This window comes from Alexandromys fortis, unplaced genomic scaffold (assembly GCF_014885135.2).
Source record: "Alexandromys fortis isolate MF-2015 unplaced genomic scaffold, M_Fortis_MF-2015_v1.1 scaffold_140, whole genome shotgun sequence".
NCBI lineage: Eukaryota > Metazoa > Chordata > Mammalia > Rodentia > Cricetidae > Alexandromys > Alexandromys fortis.
Genome location: NW_026068048.1, coordinates 148,429 through 169,317, shown reverse-complemented (window position 1 = coordinate 169,317; position 20,889 = coordinate 148,429). Strand labels below are relative to the sequence as shown.

At 50.8% G+C, this 20,889-nt stretch overlaps 3 protein-coding genes across 6 annotated transcripts in view; 2 read left to right on the top strand and 1 right to left on the bottom strand.

Annotated features, from left to right (window-relative positions):
* Samd4b (sterile alpha motif domain containing 4B) overlaps nt 1–6,012 on the top strand; it is a 39,575-nt gene extending 33,563 nt beyond the window's left edge. For all 3 annotated transcript variants that reach the window (XM_050118948.1, XM_050118947.1, XM_050118946.1), the window contains 6 exons: nt 15–100; nt 431–549; nt 1,993–2,191; nt 2,322–2,445; nt 4,358–4,441; nt 4,648–6,012. In XM_050118948.1, coding sequence (XP_049974905.1) covers nt 15–100; nt 431–549; nt 1,993–2,191; nt 2,322–2,445; nt 4,358–4,441; nt 4,648–4,676 — 641 coding nt within the window. In that variant the 3' untranslated portion in view covers nt 4,677–6,012. The remainder of the gene's footprint in view (nt 1–14; nt 101–430; nt 550–1,992; nt 2,192–2,321; nt 2,446–4,357; nt 4,442–4,647) is intronic.
* Nucleotides 6,013–6,784: 772 nt separating this feature from the next.
* Paf1 (PAF1 homolog, Paf1/RNA polymerase II complex component) lies at nt 6,785–13,326 on the bottom strand. Of its 2 annotated transcripts, XM_050118950.1 has the most exons (14): nt 12,978–13,323; nt 12,574–12,603; nt 11,446–11,538; nt 10,885–11,006; nt 10,733–10,799; nt 10,558–10,659; nt 10,368–10,473; nt 10,226–10,294; nt 10,038–10,141; nt 9,696–9,812; nt 9,484–9,612; nt 7,703–7,808; nt 7,514–7,604; nt 6,874–7,438 (listed from the first exon to the last, which is right to left on the bottom strand). In XM_050118950.1, the coding sequence occupies exons 1-14, from the start codon at nt 13,022–13,024 to the stop codon at nt 7,014–7,016; spliced, it is 1,608 nt and encodes a 535-aa protein (XP_049974907.1). In that variant the 5' UTR covers nt 13,025–13,323; the 3' UTR covers nt 6,874–7,013. The 2 variants fall into 2 exon arrangements, with proteins under 2 accessions (XP_049974906.1, XP_049974907.1); XM_050118949.1 differs by lacking the exon at nt 7,703–7,808 and having other exon boundaries at nt 6,785–7,438; nt 12,978–13,326.
* Nucleotides 13,327–13,524: 198 nt separating this feature from the next.
* Nucleotides 13,525–19,987, top strand: Med29 (mediator complex subunit 29). Its single transcript, XM_050118952.1, has 4 exons — nt 13,525–13,800; nt 14,551–14,609; nt 14,757–14,841; nt 18,649–19,987. Exons 1-4 carry the CDS (start codon nt 13,588–13,590, stop codon nt 18,889–18,891), a joined length of 600 nt encoding a protein of 199 aa, XP_049974909.1. The 5' UTR covers nt 13,525–13,587; the 3' UTR covers nt 18,892–19,987.
* Nucleotides 19,988–20,889: the final 902 nt, after the last annotated feature.

Below are 20,889 nucleotides of genomic sequence, written 5' to 3'. Positions count from 1 at the left end.
CCCATGTTCCTCAGTATGCACCCAGCTGCTGGTGTCCCGACCAGATGAGGAGAACATCACCAGTTACCTCCAGCTCATTGAAAAGTGCCTGACTCATGAGGTAAGACCTTCACTAGGCTCCCAAGAGGGAAAGAGACTGCTTTACCCCTCTCAGAGCCCATAGTGCACAAGGGTCCAGGTTCCAGTCATCCTCTCCAGTGTTGCCTTCAAAGGTTTCTCAGCTTTTGTACACACCCTGTGGGAAGAGGCCACCTCCCACCTGTTCTTGGTGCCAGTACTTGTCCAAGTTTCCCAAGTCACCTCACAAAACGCATCTGCTGGTTCAAGGCCTTGCCCCTTGTTCACAAGGGGAGATGACTGCACTCAGTCTCCCTCAGCTAGCCTGTAAGCATGGTCCTCTTTCCAGCATCCCCCTTCTCCCCAATTCTAGGCTTTCACAGAGACACAGAAGAAGCGGCTACTGTCCTGGAAGCAGCAAGTGCTGAAACTTCTCCGGACATTTCCGCGAAAAGCTGCATTGGACATGCAGAACTACCGGCAGCAGAAGGGGTAGGTGGGCACCTTCCTAGGCCCATGGAGTGTGGCATGTGGGTGCCTAAAGGGGTGATTGTGTTTTGGAATGGACCCCCTACTATACTTACAGAGTTTCTAGAAAATCAAGGTGATGTACAACTTAAAAATGAATGCCAGGTGTGAGGGTGCGCACCTTTAATCCCAGAACTAGACAGGCAGAGGCAGGTTTATCTCTGAATTCAAGGATATCATGACTGCATAGGGAAACCCTGTCTCAAATAGATTTTAAATTAATTAATTAAAAAAATATTAAAAAAGGGAGGGAGAAAGAAAATGGATGGGTGTGATAGCACAGGACTTTAATCCCAGCACTCGAGAGGCAAAGGCAAGTAGATCTATGACTGAAGGAATGGGGAGGTGGGATTCTTGGCAAGAGACTGATTTGTGGAAAGGTGCTGACATTTGATCATCCTTGAGAAAAAATTCTTAAGAGAAAGGGCTCTGAAGAGGGAGAGCTGGTCTTTAGTCCAGAGAAACTTCATTAGGGGAGATGTATCATCATGTCCATACGCAGCCACAATGGGGCTTTGAAGGGACAAAGAGAGCCTTCCTTTCAAATCTGGAGAACAAAGTGGAGTTCTGACTCTTACCAGATTCCCAGGGAAGTGGGCAGCTTTATGCCACATGATCCGCTTACATGCTGTGGAGCACAGAAGTAGGTAGTAGGTGCTTTGCAGCTGCCAGAGGGAGGCCACAAGGTCACACAGCACAGTGTTCTTTCAGCTCTTATTTATGTTTGTGTGTGGGGGCACACGTGCCATAGTGAGGATCACAGGACAGCTTTTAGGAGTCATTTCTCTGGGTTCCAGGTATCAGACTCTGGTCCATTGGTCTTGGTGGCAAGCACCTTAACCTACTGAGCCTTCTTGTGGACCTAGTGTATACTTTTATCAGCTCTGTCTCCCAGAGAGAGAGCTACAGGGAGTGTGCCCTGACTTGTGGGAAACAGCAAAATAAGGCAGCCAGAGTCTGATCCAGCAGTTAGAGCACAAGTATGCAAGGACTGGGGCCTTGTGTTCAGAGAGCTTGCCTACTGTGCTTGAGGCCCTGGCTCTATCCAGCACCACAGAAGAGAAAGAGCAGGATGCTGGGGTGGCCAAAACCCAGCACATATCTGTGGAGTAGACACTACTCCTGGACCTTTGTCTCCTTACCTGTATGCAGAAGACTCTGGGGTCCTTTCCCCCTTGAGAAGTGACATTTGGAGAACTGCTTTGAGGGTACAGCAAGGAAACCTCTATGCTCCCTATATCCACCTTGAGTCAGGAAGAGACAGGAATGTCGGGTGCAAGGACATGATCAGGGAATTCTTGCTCAGAGAAGATTGGGGTTTTTGTCCTACCCACTGGAGTTGAGGGAAGAACAAGAAATAAGGACCCTTCTGCCTAAGCTAACACCTTGCCCTCTGCTCTCTGACAGCTGGGCATTTGGCTCCAACTCACTCCCCATAGCTGGCTCTGTGGGGATAGGTGTGGCCCGGCGGACCCAGCGGCAGTTCCCAATGCCTCCTCGGGCCCTCCCACCTGGCAGGATGGGCCTCCTGAGCCCTTCAGGCATTGGGGGTGTCTCTCCTCGACATGCCCTTACCAGCCCCAGTCTTGGGGGTCAGGGCCGACAGGTGAGCCGGCTAGTATGGAAGTCCAAGTACTTCTGGGTTTAGGGTGGCGGTATCTGAGATATGTGTCTGTGTCTTGGGCCTTGGTCTCCCCTACTCTCACCCTGAGACTTTCTCCCCATGTTCTATGCAGAACCTGTGGTTTGCCAACCCTGGAGGCAGTAACAGCATGCCCAGCCAGAGCCGCAGCTCTGTGCAGCGTACTCACTCGCTCCCAGTCCACTCGTCACCCCAGGCTATTCTCATGTTCCCTCCAGGTAAGGTGCTTGCCTGTGGCATTAAGACTGGCCTGCCTCCTCAGGTGACTTTTGTCTCCTCACCTGGGTCTCACATCCACTCTCCCATCTGAATTTGTAGCAGGTCTCTCCAGGCTGTGCACCATCTCCCTGTCTTTATGGAGGTGTTTTTCCTTCTGTAGCTGTTAAGTCTATTGGGACTCTCTCCCCTTCACCGAGTACCTTCTCTCCCCTCTGCTGACGTGCCTTTTCTTCTTGCCATGGTCTCAGTGTTGGTATTGATTTGTCGCCGTCTCCTTTAGGGTTTCACTTAGTACTTAGAAGGGGTTGAGTCTGAGAGGTCAGTGAGGGTTTCGTAGAGGAGATTGTAATCTGTCAGCCCACCTATGTTCTGTCAGAGGTCAGTGACCTCTGGAACCAATGACTCTACCTCTTAAATGAGATACTGTGGTAAAGGGTGGTGAAGGTGGACTCTTTCTCCTCCGCTCACACCAGCCTGGAGGTCAGAAGGGGTGAATGGCAGGTAGCAGATCAAAGGTATGCTAGCTCTGAGTCCCTGCTTGACTGGACAAGGGATAGTGGCTCCTGGCTGGTCTTCTGCATGCTTGGGCTAGGCATGACATTTGTGACAGGAAGCTGGCTTCAGTGGGCTGCTGTGGACAGGTTTTAGATTTGCAGGTGACCTAAGCTCTACAGTCGTAAAGTTTCTGAATTGATGAGACACTGTAGGCCTCCAACTGTGGTACCAGAGAGACTGTGTTTGTCCAAGGGCTGGGCTTGGTGCATTGTGAGCATATATTGTATAAACGGTATTAGGTGAATGGGTGTGCCATGGGTGCAAAAGGGAGGAATTTTTCCAGGCAGTGTATTGATCTGTCAAGCAGCCTTCTAGCACTTGTTGGATGGAGCCCTCTTTGATACTTGTGGGAAGGCTGCTCAGATATGTGCTCATCTCACCAGTTACCAATCAGCTACAAAGAGTGTTCAAGTTCAAAGCTTGTTTTTAAGGGAGATGGGGTCTCCTCAGGACCTAATCTCAGGGTTTATAGATGGCTGGGGATGAGAGAGATGAGACTTGAGATAGGAGTCAGACCATAGGAGTAAAGCTCAAAAACTCAGTAGTTCTGAGATGAGGCACTTGGTGTGGTTCCCAAGCTCTCTTGCAGGTGCTAAATAAGTCCTTTTAAGAAGTGTTTTGAGGATAGGCTTCGTGGCTGCTGTCCTCTTCAGGACTCCTGTTCATCCTGCCTGGCGTATATCCTGTCTGGAGGAACAAGTCCAAGTGGGCACAAGAAGGGCTTTAGCGGTGCTGGAGAGATGGCTCAGTGGTTAAGAGCACTGCCTGCTCTTCCAAAGGTCCTGAGTTCAATTCCCGCAACCACACATGGTGGCTCACAACCATCTGTAATGAGGTCTGGTGCCCTCTTCTGGCCTACAGACATACACACAGACAGAATATTGTATACATAATAAATTTTTTTTTTTTTTTTTTAAAAAGAAGGGCTTTAGCTTAGCTTTTACACCAAGCATAGAGGGTGGGCTATTAGTCGGCAAGAAATTGCCCAGTGTCTAGGGCAGGTGCCCAGGCTGCCCAAGGCAACTTGGAATCCGTGTCCATAATAGTCAGAGTCTATGTGTGGCCTCCAGGAATGCTCCTTCAGCTTCACATCACTTCCTCTGTCTGAAAAAATTTGGCTTTTTCTGCATTGCCAAACTCCTACCTTGGCTGTCTCTCTGCCTTCTTTGTGACACCCATTGGCCTGTGTTTGTCTCTTCCAAGCCATGTCTTCTACCCCTTTTGTATGCATGCTTTTTGAACTATTTATCTCTTGGCCCCAGCCCCATGCCAGCAATCTCTGTCTCCCATTCCTTCCTTCTTTCCATTCTAATTGGTCCTCTCCTCACAACCACCATTCTCTTCTCTCCCATCCAGACTGCCCGGTACCTGGGCCTGACCTGGAGATCAATCCCACCCTGGAGTCTCTGTGTCTGAGCATGACAGAACACGCCTTGGGTGGTGAGCATTTCCTCTTCCCCTGACCTAGCTCCCACCTACCCAGCATCTCCAGCTCTGAACCCAGCAACTTGGAGCCATCCTGAGGGTCCCAAGGGGAGGCCAGACTCCAGGGAGGGCCTGCCTGGGATGACAGGCTATGTGAGTGCCTTTCCTCAGGCCTCCCACCAGCTCCTGATCTTCCTCCCTTCCTCCCTTTCTTACCACAGATGGGACAGACAAAACCTCCACCATCTGACGGGACCCACAGTCCAGCGCACTCATAGGCTCCCTGGGCGGCGGGCGGGGGCCATCCCCCAACAGGCTTCTTCTCGGCAGCGAGAGGGTGGGCTGGCGCAGCTATACATTCTGATATTTTTCTACTCATCCTCTTAACTTTTGTTTAACATTGGCACATGCCTTGCTCACTCCCAGGCTCATTGAGGGATCTCGACTGAGGCCAGGGATCAGAGAGGGCAGCCAGGGCAAGGAGCAAGGACTGGCCAGACTGCCTACCCCTTCCCTCCCCAATCTCCCACCAGCCCTATCCCACCCCTGCCTCCTCCTAGACTGCTGACACCTGTCCTTCCCCAAGAGAGCAGACTTCTTAGAGATATTGACCACCACCTTGTGCAGCCTGCCCTTCAGAAACATGACAGTGGGGGATGCAGTGTGGACAGCCTGCTCACCAGTATGTCACTGGAGAAGAGCCCCTCTCCCCTGGTTTCTACCCTTCATCATTCCTATCCCAGACAGTCACCATCTTCCTCCCCCTCTTCTTTGCCATGTTTATCAGAGGTTCTCTACAATTAATTTCTTAGGCCTATTTAAGATACATATTTATATAGTTCTTAACGGTTTTTCTCTGATCATTCCCTGTCATTTTTAGAATCCCCAGGCCTCTCTCTGAGCCAGGACAGTGGCAGGGGGAACCTGAACTTTATGAGAGGAGAGGGCAGAGCCCCCTCCTCCAGACCCCCTCGCCCTTCCCCATCCCAGCCCTGGCTCCTAGATGCAGAGGTTGAAGGTGGGCAGCCCTGGGCCCGCAGTGAGGTCAGGAAGTCTGTTGCCTTAATGTCCCTTTCCCCCACCAACATAACCCTTCTCTGCTCCCCAGGTCTGTTAGCAAAAGATTTGTGGGTTGGAACCAGGGAAAGGGGATTGTTGGGTTTTTGTTTTCTTGCCTATCCCCTTTCTGTCAACCTTCCCCTACCCCCATTATGTCATGACCTCATGTAAGTGGAACACTATATCATAACCCAGAGGTGCAGCCCAGCCTGAGTCACACAAACCCTCTGCCCCCCATTACTGATGAGGGCTGGTGCTGGGGCCCAGGAGGGAGGGAATTTGGGGGTTCAGGCTGTGGGGAAGCCAGGGTCCCCTATTCCAAACTCCTTTTCCCCCCCTCAACCTATACCCTCATTGGGACATTCTCAAGCTTTTCACATGAAAAGGAAAAAAATGTTATTTTTAGATACATTTTATGAATAACTTTTGTTATGAATATGGCTGGTAACCATTGTGTATGTTATTAAAGATACAAAATGTTGGGAAAAAAAAAAAAAACAAAAAACCAAAAAAAAAAAAATTGAAAACCACAGCCTTCCCTGCACTATCAGCCCATCCCCCAGACCTTGCCCCTGCCTCCTGGTCTATGGACCTCCCCTGCTCTGAGCCCAGGGAGGAAGAAGCCAGGGGGTGGAGTGGCAATGGGGACCTGCCTGTGGTCCCCACCACCTCGCCCAGTGCCGGGCTGGGCGGGGTGTCAGGTGTATTTATGTACCTCTTGCACACTCATCAACCTATGCAAGTCCCCACCCCGGCCCTCCAGGTTTCTGTGCCTTTTGCTCATTCCCCTCTAACTCCCAGGCTTCTCCGGCCCCTCCCACTAACTGTGGGAAGTGGGGTGAAAGGCCACCTGTTTGAAATAAGCAGGTTTCCCTCTCATGGGACCCTCACCTCCACAAGCTGGTCTAGTCTTGTCTTGTTCACTTCCCATCAGGGTGACTGACCCTGCTTGGCACTGGAAGGTGGTAAGGGATACCCTCCCCCAGAGGGAGGTGAGAGCTTGCCCCCCCCACCTGACAGCAGAGTGCAGGACGCAGGCGGCCCCACTCTGACAGGCAGGACCCTGACCCTCCGACTCCCGAGCCCTCTCCATGGTTTCACCCTATCCTACCCACTTTTGTTCCCAGCCCCACTGGCAGAATCAGCTTTGAGTAACTGTACATTTTCTCGCTGTTGGAGAAGACTTATTTGTTGGAGTTTCAATTGTTAATGGTCTGGGCTTATTTTGGAAAAAAAAAAAAAAAAAACCTAAAAGATTGTGATTTTTGTTACAATGCATTTCCTGGGAAATCCATGGGGCCTTGATTTTGTGCGTCACTTAAGTGGAGATCGTTGAACACCTGGGGGTAGGGATGGGCTGGGTGAAGGGGAACACAAGCTCTGGGAGGTGAAGTCAAGAGAAGTTAGCTTTATTAACAGCAAAGACTGAGGGGTGGGGATGAACAAAGGGCTCACAAAACAGACAGCTAGAAAAGTGCTTCCCTGCCCTAATGGTGTCTGTGCTGGCCTCCTCTGAAGGCCTTGAGGCTCAGTCACTGTCACTGTCAGCCTCACTGGAATCAGAAGCTGCAGCTTCACTGCCATCCTCCTGAGCCGAGTGCTCACTGCCACTGGGGAAAGGGCTGGCGCTCCGGCTGCGGCTCCTACTCTGGCTGCGGCTCCGCTGGCCACCCCCATCACTGCCACTGTCAGAGTCATTGTCACTGCCTCTACGGGCCTGCCCTCTCTCCTCATCATCAGAGTCAGCATCATCTTCTGAATCAGCATCACTACCGAAAATCTCTTCTTTGTCCCGAGCAGCACGAGCTTCATCCTCACTGCTCTCGTCCTCGCCGCTGCCACTCTTGTCACTTGCTTCATCCCTGTCACCCTCCTCCCGGTCACTCTCACTGCCAGAGCGCTCATCCTCACTGCCTTCCTTTTCACTACTGCTGCCCTTCTCGTGCTCCTCATCTGCAAGGAAGCAGGGACAGGTGAGATCCCATTGCCCACCCTCCCAGGGCTCCCCGGATGTGACCCGTCCTTTACCTGAGCCCCCAGCTTCTTTCTCTTCAGCCTCCATCTCCTCTTCCTCCTCTTCCTCTGGTTCGTGGTTTTCCAACTGAGCCTTTCGTGCCTCCTGGAACCAGTGAATTGGGAAGATGGATGATGTTCTGACCCTGTCCTTACCCACCACTAACCTCCCTGTGGGTGTCTTGGGCCAATAGAGCTTGTTACCTGGGCTTCTAATTCCTTTTCATTCATGTCACGGTGTTTGACCACAAGCAGAGCATTGGTACCTGACTGAACCCCAGCCTTGGCCCGACGCTTACTAAGACGGACCCTGCAGTGGACAATTGTAAAAGGTGGAAGAGTCAGTTAAAAACTACACTAGGGGGCTGAAGAGACGGCTCAGAAGTTAAGAGCACTGGCTGTTCTTCCAGAGGACCCCAAGTTCAATTCCCAGCAACCACATGGTGGCTCACAACCATCTGTAATGATATCTGATGCCCTCTTCTGGCCTGTAGATAGAACAATATACATAACAAATAAATCTTTGGGACCAGTCTCACTTGATACCTGGTTCCCTATCAATGTATGGCCCAGAGCATATCAGAATACAGAGTATACATACATGTACATGGGAATTAAGGGCAGTTAATGTCTCTGATTTGATTTACCCAACTTTAAGGGGTTTCTTTTAAGATACATATACTTTTAAGTGAATGGTGGTGTTTGCATTTATATGTGTGTATGCAGTGCTGTCAGAAGCCAGAAGAGGGCATCAGATTCTCCTGGCAACTAGAGTTAAGCAGTTAGATGCTGTGTGAGAACTGGGAAAAGAACCAGGGTCCTCTGGAAGAGCAGCCAATATTCATTGCTGAGCAATTTCACAAGGCCCCTTACCCAACTTCTTTTTTTTTTTTTTTTTTTCGAGACAGGGTTTCTCCGTAGCTTTTTTTGTTCCTGTCCTGGAACTAGGAACTACCCAACTCTTGAAAACAAGGGAATGGCAAATTTTGGGTTTCTGGCTTTTAAATAAGAACACAGCAGCAGTATAATGAAGCTGGATTGTAATAATCACTTAGTGCTGTCACTCTGCCTGTTTTGGTGTGTCCGTCCGTCCCCCCCACCTTGAGACAGGGTTTTTCTGTAAACAAACAGTCTTGCTGTCCTGGAACTCTCTATGTAGACCAGGCTGGCCTCAAACTCTGAGAGAGATCTGCCTGCCTCTGCCTCCTGAGTGCTGAGATTAAAGGCGTGCGCCACCACTGCCCAGCTACCCCATCTGTTTTCACATCTTCAGCTAGACTCCAGGATCAGAGCCTGTCACCTCTGTACTGAATAGAAACTCAAACCACAGCCAACAGGACAAGTTAGCTTTTAGCCCTCAAAGAATTCTGAAGTGACACTCTTGCAGTTGTATCTAATATTTCATTTAAAACCTGCTGAAGGGGGGTTGGTTGGTAAAGTGCCATGGCGGAAGGAGAAAACTCTTTCCCCCAAGTTATCCTGATTTCGTATGCATGCACACAAAATAAGAGCAACAGGAAAACAACTGATAGCAGCCCTCAATGAACATAAACACATCACACACAAAAACTGTTGAAACTAGGAATGTATCAATATCAGGGGACTTGCCTACCATGTGAGAAAAATGACCATGTTTGTATCCTGTATTATGAGAAGATTTTCTTTCTGGTTTACGGTATCAGAACCAGGTCAGGCCCACATTAATAAGCATGCTCCTGCTGCTCGCACAAACATAGAGCAAATCCTTAGGTACAAATGACCTCAGAGTAGTTATTTTGTGGCCTCAAAAACCACAGGGCTAGCAGAGCAGTAGTGCACACCTTAATCCAAGCACTCAGGAGGCAGAGGCAGTTGGATCTCCGAATTTGAGACCAGCCTGGTCTACAGAGCAAGTTCTAGGTCAGCCAGAGCTACAGAGAGAAACCCTGTCTTGAAAAACTAAAAAAGAAACTACAGGGCCAAACTAGTGAAACAGTGCTGAGTACCTGGTCTCCAGTTCATTGTAGTAGACCCCGTCGCCCTCCCGAAAGATGAAGAAGTAGTTTTCCTCATAGCCCTTACTGGCCTTGTTCTTCACATTCCAGTTGTATTCCCGAGCAATCTTGTAGTCATACCTGTGGAGGAGGTACAGGGTCAGCCCCATTTGTTCTGAGTAGTAAATGGGACACACTTGAGAATTCCAAAGCCTAACCCTTACACATCATCTGGTGCATAGTCCATCTCTTCCTCCTGGTCCCGTTTTCGTTTCTTCAGTGTCTCTTCCACAGGTAGAAAATAAGCTACAAACTGGTTCCCTTCCTCATCCATCATGCCCCTGGTTGTGGGGAGAAGAAAGTAAAGGTCAAAGGCAAAGAAGTAACAAAGCTGGGTGTGGTAAGACATGCCTGTAAATTCACCTTTCCAGAGGTTGAGGCAAGAGGAATGCCAGGAGTTTGAGGTCAACCTGAGCAACAGGGTCATACCATACCCTATTTCAAAAACATCCAAATGGGGGAGAGGCAACAAGCAGCAGGCCAAGGTATAAAGCAAGACCACTGACCTGATCATGGCCTGAGACATCATCTCTAGTGCAGCTGCCCCACTCGTGTCCTTAGGGGCTGGGTCTGAATCAAAAATGACCTGAGCACATGGGTTGATCCACATCTGGGAAATAGAAGACACTAAAGTTAGTATGGACTGATTAGGCACAGGAAGTTGACCCTGCTTCCTACCCATCCCAAACCTGACCTTGAAGTCTGGGAAGACAGGCATGACCTCCACTGGTGTCACTCGGGGCTTGCTGTAATGCTGGGAGATCTGTTAGAACAAAAAGGGTGAGAAAGGAAGAACCTGAGGCGCTCTCTTGCTTTTATCCCTTTCTTCCAATTACCAATTTCTGGGCATCTTCAAAAGTCTTCTCAATAGCTGTAATCTGACTGTCCCTGTCTTTGTATATTTCTTCCTCTGTGAACTGCTGCTTCACAGAAACCCCAATCCTAGAAGTGAAGAGAAAGTTGTCAGGGGCCTCTGGACATCTCTAAAGTCTTGCCCGCTTCCCCTACCACCTGTTTGTTACTTACTTGACCTCAGGCTTCTCATTGGAAATGCCATATCTGTTGAACTCAGTGGAGATATACTCTGTCTTCCGCATCCATGGCACCACCTTCGCGTGCTGCTGGGATCTGGAGTAGACCAGGCACCTCAGGGTCCCATGCTTGGCAGAGCCAACCCAGTATCCATATGGTACCACCTTACCTCTTAGAGCTGGTGGGAGCCTGAATCTCCTCTTCCAAGAGCTTCTCATCAGCTGGATCCAGAAGAACTAGGGAGTGAGGGGCAGGACTGTGAGGGATGCCCAGGCCTGCCCTTGCTGGCCTAAAGCAGACCCTCCCTGTTTCCTCACACACCATTGGGATCGATGCGATAGGTGTCAGGGTTGATGAGATCAATGGTGACCCCCAGGTCAGGCTCAGTCAGAAGGTCATGTTTGTGCTGTTTCTCCAAAGAAGTTGCTTTATACTGAACAAACCTGGGTGGGAAAACATGCCTATTATAATTTTCTTTTTTTTTTTTTTTCGGTTTTTCGAGACAGGGTTTCTCTGTGGCTTTGGAGCCTGTCCTGGAACTAGCTCTGTAGACCAGGCTGGTCTAGAACTCACAGAGATCCGCCTGCCTCTGCCTCCCAAGTGCTGGGATTAAAGGCGTGTGCGACCATCACCCGGCTCTCTTATAATTTTCTGATCCACCCTCATCTACCACATCCTCCCTTCTTAGAAGCTAAGCCTCTATGGAGAGGAACTCAATGTTTCCAGCACTGGCAGCTTCTCAGAGGAGTATCACATGCTGCTTTGTCTACTAGTATCTATGGAGCACCTATGTGCTGGCACAGGGAGGAAGATGCAGTAAGTACTCCTTACCTTCAGTGAACTATTTCTTGGGAGTTTTTCCATCCTTGAACTCAGTCTTACCTGTTCTGGTCGAAGGGATAGGTGATGAACTTGGGGTCAAATGGGATGTCTGGAAGGCTATTGCAGTATTTGACTCGACAGACCACTCCAGACCTAGGGAAACAGTGGCTGCCTCAAAATTAGGTCTCACAAGCTTGCAGAGATGACTCAGCAGTTAAGAGGGAGTACTTGTCCTGTAGACAAGTTCCATACCGGGCTGCTGACAACCACCTGTAACTCCAGATCCAGGGGGATCTGACACCTGGGCCTTTGTAGGTAGTTGCACAAAACATGCAATAATAGAAACAGCTGAAGTTGGTGGCACAGGCTTTTAATCCCTGTACTCAGGAGGCAAGGAGACGGCTGAGAGTTTAGGCTAGTGATGGTTTACATAGCAAGTTACAGGCTAGTCAGGACTAAAGAGTAAGACTGTCTCAAAAGAAAGAATTGCTGGGCTGCTGCTGGTCTTTAACCCCAGCACTCAGGAAGCAGAGGTGGGCAGATCTCTGAGTTTGAGGCCAGCCTGGTCTACAGAGTGAGTTCCAATTACACAAACCCGGGGCTGGAGAGATGGCTCAGCGGTTTAGAGCATTGCCTGCTCTTCCAAAGGTCCTGAGTTCGATTCCCAGCAACCACATGGTGGCTCACAACCATCTATAATGAGGTCTGGTGCCCTCTTCTGGCCTTCAGGCATACACACAGAAAGAATATTGTATACATAATAAATAAATAAATATTAAAAAAAAATTACACACTGTCTCAAGGAAAAAATTAGGAATAATAATTTTTAAACAATAAACAGCCTCACGATAAGACTGTCAGCAGGTAAAGGCATCTGCTGTCACGCCTGAGGACCTGAGTTTAAACTCTCAGACCTATATCTATAGTGTGGAAAAAAATTGACCCTATAACTACTCTTTCGACTGCCACACATAGCCTAGGTGTGTGTACACAAGATTTAAAAAAAAAAAAAAAAAAACCTAGGCTTCTGCTGCTGGGTATGGCCACGATAGCGAGTCTGAGGTCATTCTAGGCCACTTTATGAGACATTCAAAAGCACTAAAGAAAAAGAAAAGGCCCCCCCAACCACTCTGCCAATGCTGCCAGCGTCCCTGTTCCACTCCTCCAGGAAAACGTAGTGGGGCTCACCTCTCAGGCAAGGTCCGGTGGGAATTGGGCCTGGGGGGATTGAGAAAGAGAATGATGTCAAGGGCTTGACAGGTGTGTGCAAAGAAGCTTCCCGGAATTTCTGAAGGAGTGATGCTTTCGCGAAAGAAGGCTCGATCCCCTTAGGACGGAGCCCCGCATGCTTCACTAAAATGCACTGAGGACTAGGTCCCTTCCTGAGACTCCCCAAGGTGGAATTCCGGAACTGGATGGCAGAGAACCAGGGAGTGACCACAGAGGCCTAGCAGGGGCCGCCCCTCCGCCAAGGGTGAACACTGCACGGCATCGCGAGCCGACCTGAGGGAACCAGCGATTGCACCCCTCGGCCTAGTCCCCGGCTAGCAGCTCACAGCACAAAAGCAAACTGCAGGTGGCAGGAGACCTACCTGTGGCCATCTTCCCGCTGGGCCTGGGTCTGGATGGTGGGCGCCATCGCGACCAGGCGACGGCGGCGCGGACTGCGTCCTCGCTGGCCGCGGGCCGACGCGGAGGGGCGTGCCGACTTCGAGACGCCGGATCTGAGGCCAGGCCCCGGTGGGCGCCGGGATCTGCGGGTAAAGGCGGGATGAAGTGGACCAGCGAGAAGGGCTCGGGCGAGCCTCGTAAGCCTTAAGAAAAGCGCGGGCAGCGCCGGCCTCGGACTCGCAGCTGCCGCCCCAACAGCCACCGAGCCGCTGACGAGCGGACAGGTAGCCTCAGGCCGCAAGGCCTGCGGGGAAACAGAGTGCGGTCAGTCTCTCTCACCGATTGGCAAGCTGGAGGCGAAGGGGCGGAGCGAGGCGAAAACCGCTCTTGTGATTGGTGGAAAGATATCCCAGTCTCGGCCTCGGTTTTGAGACGGCAGAGGCGAACACATATCCTCTCCTCTCATTGGCTAACCTGTCTGGGAGGCGGAGCTAACTAGCAAACTAAGCCCGCACACTGAAGAAGCGGAAGACAGACTGGAGCTGGAGCAGACGCGCTTGTGACGTACATCCGGAGTTCTACCTAAGGAAAATGGCTGCGCCCCAGCAGCAGGCTTCGGCGGTTTCCTCTGCAGCGGGTGTGTCAGGTCCGGGTTCTGCCGGTGGCCCGGGTCCCCAGCAACAGCCGCAACCGACGCAACTGGTGGGACCAGGCCAAAGCGGGCTCTTGCAGCAGCAACAACAGGACTTCGATCCTGTGCAGCGCTACAAGATGCTCATCCCGCAACTGAAGGAGAGTCTCCAGGTGATGAACTGCACTGCGGGGGAGCGAGCGGGGTTTGGCGGGCGATCGAGAAGATGCGCGAGGTGTTGCAGGAGAGATAGACAGGGAAGCGAAGTTAGACCTGCTGTCAGTGTGTCTGTGCCCAACCAAAGCGAGGCTCTGTCCAGCCGGTCGTAGTGGTGCAGGTTTTAATCCCAGCGCTCGGGAGGCAAAGGCAGGGGGGGGGGGATCTCTGAGTTCGAGGCTAGCCTGGTCTACAGAGCGAGTTCCAGGCCAGCCAGGGCCACATAGCGAGACCCAGTGGAGAGAGAGAAAATGAGAATGAATGAGAGAACAGAATTTTAGCCGAGTTTGGAGGCACACGCCTTTAATCCCAGCACTCAGGAGACAGGGGCAGGCGGATCTCTGAGTTCAAGGCCAGCCTGGTCTACAGACTTAGTTCCAGGATAGCCGGGGCTGCACAGAGAAATCTTGTTGAGGTTTGAAGGAGAAACAGCCCTGATCGTTGAGTCCTGTGCAGAAGACCGGCACACGTATCGTTTCTAGCAGAGCTGACTGGTAAAGAGTATGTCGGAAGTTACTGGTGAGAGTTCCCAAATGAGAGCAGGCCTCTAGGAAAATGTCGGCAGAGATTCCTCTGGGGATGGCAATGAGCTTTAGTCTGTATTATCAGGATGAAAAGAAGGCCTGAGGCTTTCGAGAGTACAGCTCCTCCTCGGGCGACATCACCTCCTACATCTTACTTTTCTCTCATTATCTTTTGAAAACTAGACTTTGATGAAGGTTGCAGCCCAGAACCTGATTCAGAACACTAACATTGACAATGGACAGTGAGTAAAGCCCCTCTCCCCACCTCTGCCTTAGAAACTCCTCCCCCACTGCCCCACCCCCAGTCTGTGGTCTCTAGTTCTGCACTGATGCTGGTGTCCCAGAGATTGGAAATCATTCCTCAAACAGCCTTTTCTCCCTGGCCATAGGAAGAGCAGTGATGGACCCATACAGCGATTTGACAAGTGTCTGGAAGAGTTCTACGCTCTCTGTGATCAGCTGGAACTCTGCTTGGTAAGGAACTTTCTAGATGCTTTGTGACCAAGCTCTGATTAATTCCACACAACAACATTTTTGTTTGTTTGTTTAGTTGGTTTTTCGAGTCAGGGTGTCTCTGTGTAGTCCTGGCTGTCCTGGAACTAGCTCTATAGACCAGGATGGCCTTGAACTCAGAGGCCTCTGCCTCCCTAGTGCTGAGCTTAAAGGTGCGTTCCACCACTGCCTAGCAACAACCTTGTTTTTGAGCTGTTTTGAGATAAAACCACTCAGGAATACAGGCTCTTCTGACACTAGTCTGTAGAACAGGCAGGCCTCAGACTTTGGAGGCAGTGATTCTCCTGCCTCCAAATTCTGAGCGTGTTGAGATGACATGCAGTACCACAGCTATCTCTGAATCCTCAGTCACTCGGTCACCCATCGTCTCTTCCTCTGAGACACACGTGTCCTTCAGCTGATTCTTACCCTCACAGGCCTTCTAGTTCAGTGGTGTGACAGATATAAGACCATAGAGGAACAGGTCGGTGTGACCAAGGGTGTGATGACAGGAGTCTGGACCAGAGTGGCGAAACCTGTGTGGGACAAGGACATTCGGGAGCATGCAGAAGCCTGAAGTAGGGAGAGTGACAGAGAAGGCTGCTGGTGACCGGGGAGCTCCACCTGACAGTCTGGCTGGGAGAAGGGCTTGGGGACCTATGATGTGAGCATGGCTGATTGATTTGTGGCAAACCCAGGACTCTTGAGTGGGCAGGCCGAGAAGCAGGTGCAGAGCATAGGCCAGGTCCATGGCCATATGGGGAGGTAGTGTAGATATCTGGAAAGTGTTTGCTATGCTAGCCTACTTTGCTTCCTAACACCCACATAAAAAGCTGTGCGTGCCTATAATCCCAGTGCTTGGGAGGTGGAGATAATTGATCTTTGAGGCTCAGTAGCCCACAACCCAGCCTAATTGACTAGCTTCAGGGTGCAGTGAAAGATCCTGTCCAAAAGGGAGGGGGGCAGGTCCTGAGGAACAACATGTGAGGTTGACCTTTGTCCATGCTGCCTCATCCACATGCACACACACACACACACACACACACACACACACACACACACAAGTTCCCCTAAGGGACCAAGCGTGCTGGTGTAGTCCTTCCTAGTTTCCCAGCTGCTTAAGAGGCTGAAGCAGGAGGGCCAAAATTCAAGACCCGACAGGGTGAGTAGGTGAGATCTTGCTTTAAAGGGAAAAAGAACTGGGCATGGTGGCTCGTGTCTGTAATCTTAATAGTTAAGAGACTGATGCAGGAGATCTACCATGAGTTCCAGGCTAGCCGGGGCTAGATCAAAACCTATTTCAAAAAAAATAAAAAATAGGTAGCCGGGCGGTGGTGGCGCCCGCCTTTAATCCCAGCACTCGGGAGGCAGAGGCAGGCGGATCTCTGTGAGTTCAAGACCAGCCTGGTCTACAGAGCTAGTTCCAGGACAGGCTCCAAAGCTACAGAGAAACCCTGTCTCAAAAAACCAAAAATAAATAAATAAATAAATAAATAAATAAAAATTAAAAGCAAGAAGATTGGTGATNTCAAAAAACCAAAAATAAATAAATAAATAAATAAATAAAAATTAAAAGCAAGAAGATTGGTGATGTATCTGAGTGTTAGGATTTACCTAACACAAGTAAAGCTGTAGATTGAATCCCCAGTACAACACTTACCAGTCAGTTCCCCTCGGAATGTCAGGAGACTCATCTGAGGTGTATAGGCTAGGTCTCATTAGACTTTGGATAAAATCTAAGTGCAAGCCGTGCAGAGGTAGTGCATGCCTTTACTCCTAGCAGAGACAGGTGGATCTCTGTGAGTTTGAGACCAGCCTGGTCTACAGAGTGAGTTCCAGGACAGGTTCCAAAGCTACACAAAGAATCCCTGACTCATAAAAACCAAAACCAAACAAACAAACAAACAAACAAAAAAAAAGAACAGCCGGGCGGTGGTGGTGCACGCCTTTAATCCCAGCACTCGGGAGGCAGAGGCAGGCGGATCTCTGTGAGTTCGAGACCAGCCTGATCTACAAGAGCTAGTTCCAGGACAGGCTCCAAAGTCACAGAGAAACCCTGTCTCAAAAAAAACCAAAAAAAAAAAAAAAGCTAAAACTGGAGTTGGGAGCCCCAAGGAGACAGTCATGTTTGCGCTGTGAGGAAGGAGGAGGGGCAGATAGAAATAAGAAATAGAAGCTTGAAGGCTTTGCCAGGCCATCCAACTGCTGGACTCTGGGGAAGGGGTTTCCATGTGAGAGCTGGAGCTATAGTTGAAATTAGGAAGCATGTTAGATGATTTCTGGAGCTGTTCACCCCCTAAAAAGGGCACAAGAACTGAAGCCAGGTTCCAAGTCCAGCGTGGTGTTGCTAGCTCATTAGTCACATGGTGGGATGGGTACCGTGACCCAGGTTCACCTCTGCAGAATCCAGCCCTTGCCACCCAGCTGTCTGTGTGTGTGTGTGTGTGTGTGTGTGTGTGTGACGGGGAGACGAGAAACAGAAAGAAACAAGCCGGCCTGATCCACCTCCCCGTGGCTGGGAATATAGGCATGTACCCTACGCCCGATAAGAAACCTCTTATCAGGGTTTCTGCTGGCCTCTGTCTAGCTAGGAGAAGGACACTGCAGTCTGCCACACAGAACAGCTAATCGGAATTTTGTTGCAAGATGGAATTACTTTGGCTGGATTAGGAGGACTACTCCTACCAAGGGAGTCTGCTCTAACAAGGCCTCACAAGAAGCAGCAGTTTGGGGAGAGGGTGGGAAGCAAGGAGCAGAGGTGCAGGCCCCATCAGTGTGCAGAGGAGGGACCGGGGGGGGGGGGGGGGGGGGGGGGGGGGGGCGGGGGGGGGGGGGGGGGGGGGGGGGGGGGGGGGGGGGGGGGGGGGGGGGGGGGGGGGGGGAGGATAGAGTGCTGCCCCTAAGGGAGAGGACAACCACTAGGTACGGGTGCCATCCAGGGAATGGCACTCAAGCCCGGGGTTTAGGACAGGCACAACAGCAGCTAATGTTCATCAGTTAGGACTTAAAACAGTGTAGCGCCAGTACCATTTCACACACCTGTTCCATTCTCACCAGACAAGAGAGGCACCTCTTCAACCCATTTAAGGAATTGGGCATGACGTTACACTTTTTTAAAGATTTAATTATTTATTATATGTACAGTGTTCTGCCTGCATACATGTCTGCAGGGCAGGAGGGCACCAGATCTCATTACAGATGGTCATGAGTCACCATATGGTTGCTGGGAATTGAACGCAGGAACTCTGAAAGAGCAGCCAGTGCTCTTAACCTCTGAGCTACCTCTCTAGCCCAACACTTTAAATTTTTCTAAATTATTACATTTTGTTGTGGGCAGGGTGTGCTTGTGCACATTGAGAGTTCAGGAGACGCCCTGCGGTAGTTGATTTCTTTCTGCCTTCCGCTGTGTGAATCCTGGGCAGACAGGACCCAGTTCATCAGGCTTGGCAGCAAGTGTCTTTCCTATAGAGCCACCTGTCACTAGCCCGTCGTGTACACTCATAATCCTAGCTCTCAGGAGGATAAAGTTGTCGGGTTTAAAAGTTTGAGGCCAGGCTTGTCTGCATAGCAAGTCTGTGACTCAAGCCACCGCAAAAACACTTAATAGCTTGGTGCCAGTGAGATCCCATGGCCCCATGTCCTAGGTGATCCAGCAAGAGGCTGGCAAGACCAGATACTGGCCTTGGAGACCCAAAGCTGGTCAGCTTAGCCCCAGATTGAGTGATGGGGGGGTGGGGTTGGCAGGTCCCTGGAAACAATGCTGTTGTTCTCTCTCCTGCCTTCCCACAGCGCCTGGCCCACGAATGCCTTTCACAGAGCTGTGACAGCGCCAAGCACTCTCCGACATTGGTACCCACAGCCACCAAGCCAGATGCAGTGCAACCGGACAGCTTGCCCTATCCTCAGTACCTGGCTGTCATCAAAGCCCAGATTACCTGTGCCAAAGACATTCACACTGCCCTGCTGGACTGTGCCAACAAGGTCACAGGCAAGATGACTGCAGCCTCAGCTGGCCCTGGGGGCAGTCTCTGAGGTCTTGGGGGCAGGGGCAGGGAGAATGAAGTGCAGCCTAAGGCAAAACAGGTGGCTCCTGTTTCTGATTTGTCATGCCAGGGCAATGTAGTTGAAACCAGCAGGGGGCAGCAAAGGCTTACAGGCGCACAGACCAGGCCTAGCCTCTGCTGCCACCCACTCTGCTCCCTGACCTAGGGTGGACCTCCCCACCAGGCCGCTGATGACCTCTGTCAGGGACTCTACCTCCTCCCTCACCTCATCTCCCACCTGACCCCGGGTGTGGCGCTGACTGGACCCTTTAGATCTTGCTCCATCTATCCCAGTGGATGCACTAGTTTCTAACTCATCTTCCTCCAATCTTGCCTCTCTCTACCAGTCCCCTTTTGTTGCCTTTTGCCCCCAACTCCTAAGTGTGACCATATGTATGTAAGGGGAACCAAATTGCTGGGTTACCTGGGGCTAGAGAAGGGACTTCCTGGCCCAGAAAAGGAGAAGTGCAGAAATGTAGGCCCTGACCTCAGCACACACCAACTACGAGCAGTTTAGGTCCCAGCTCAACCCTGCGTCAGCAGAGCTCTGGCAGGGAGCATTGTGCAATATGTGGCCTGCTCAAAGGGACTCCTGGGTCCCTATATTTTTAGCACCAAAGCAGAAGTGAAAAGGCCCTAGCAGGAATGAATCATGGGTTCTGGGGAAGAACCCAGCTCCTCCGGGAAGCAGGCCCTGGAGAGGGGGCTTGAGGGAGGTAGGGAGAACCCCACAAGCACCCCATTTCCCAAGGGGAGTGGGAGTTCAGCCACAGGCTGCAGGCCTGGATAAGTGCTAGATAGAGCTACCAACCTGGGCCCAGCTGCCAGCTGAAAGGCTAGAGTGACAGACTGTTTCCCATGCCACCAACCAGTGGCCTCATGGGCGGGACCCTGTTTCAAAAACCTCTGAGACCACCTGGCGATGGTGGCGCACGCCTTTAATCCCAGCACTTGGGAGGCAGAGGCAGGCGGATCTCTGAGTTTGAGGCCAGCCTGATCTACAAGAGCTAGTTCCAGGATAGGCTCCCAAACTACAGCAAAATCCTATCTCAAAAAATAAATCAATCAAACAAACAAAACAAAACCTGAGGCCCTGGGGACATCTATCTATAGGATATCTATAGGATCTATAGGAGCTCATGTTCCCCTACTAGAAAGGCTGGAAACCCCTCGAGATGCAAGTGTGACCACACTACCTAGGCACTCCTCCCTGCCTCCCTTCAGTGCTGGGAAGCCCGAGTCCACCCTTTGTGTAGTTAAATCACTCCCTTTGTCTCCCCAGGTCTCTGGGGTAAGGTCCTTACCTAAGGTCATTGATCTTGAGCCTAATTTTTCACTTTTTAAATTTTACTTATTTATTTTTGGGTTTTCGAGACAGGGTTTCTCTCTCTAGCTTGGTACCTGTCCTGGAACTCACTCTGTACACTAGGCTGGCCTCGAAATCACAGAGAACTGCTTGCTTCTACTTCCCAAGTGCTGGGATTAAAGATGTGCCACCCAGTCCTAATTTCTTTTTATTTGGAGTTGTGGAGACGGGGTCCATCACCTAGACCATACTCAGAATACGTCCAGACGCCGTCCAACTCAGCAATCCACCACCTCAGCTTCCCACCGTGCGTGCGTGCGTGCGTGCGTGCGTGCGTGCGTGCGTGCGTGCGTGTACGTACACACAAGGGGGGCACTCGTGTGGAGGTAGAGACAGACTTTAGATGGTTTGAGACAGGAGGATCTTCCCTGGGGACTGTCCTGTCTTCACCTCCCTCTTCTCCATACGTGCTGATGATTACAGATTTGATGCAGGCCACCATATTCATCATTCTTTTTGAGACAGGGACTCCTGTAGCCCATGCTAGTCTTGAACTTGGGATTCTCCTGCTTCAGGCTCACGACTCTTAGGACTACAGGACTATACCATCATTTGCTTTAACTACACTTACAAAATGTCTTAACGTAGAGGCAAGAAAATTGCAAGTTCAAAGCTATCCTG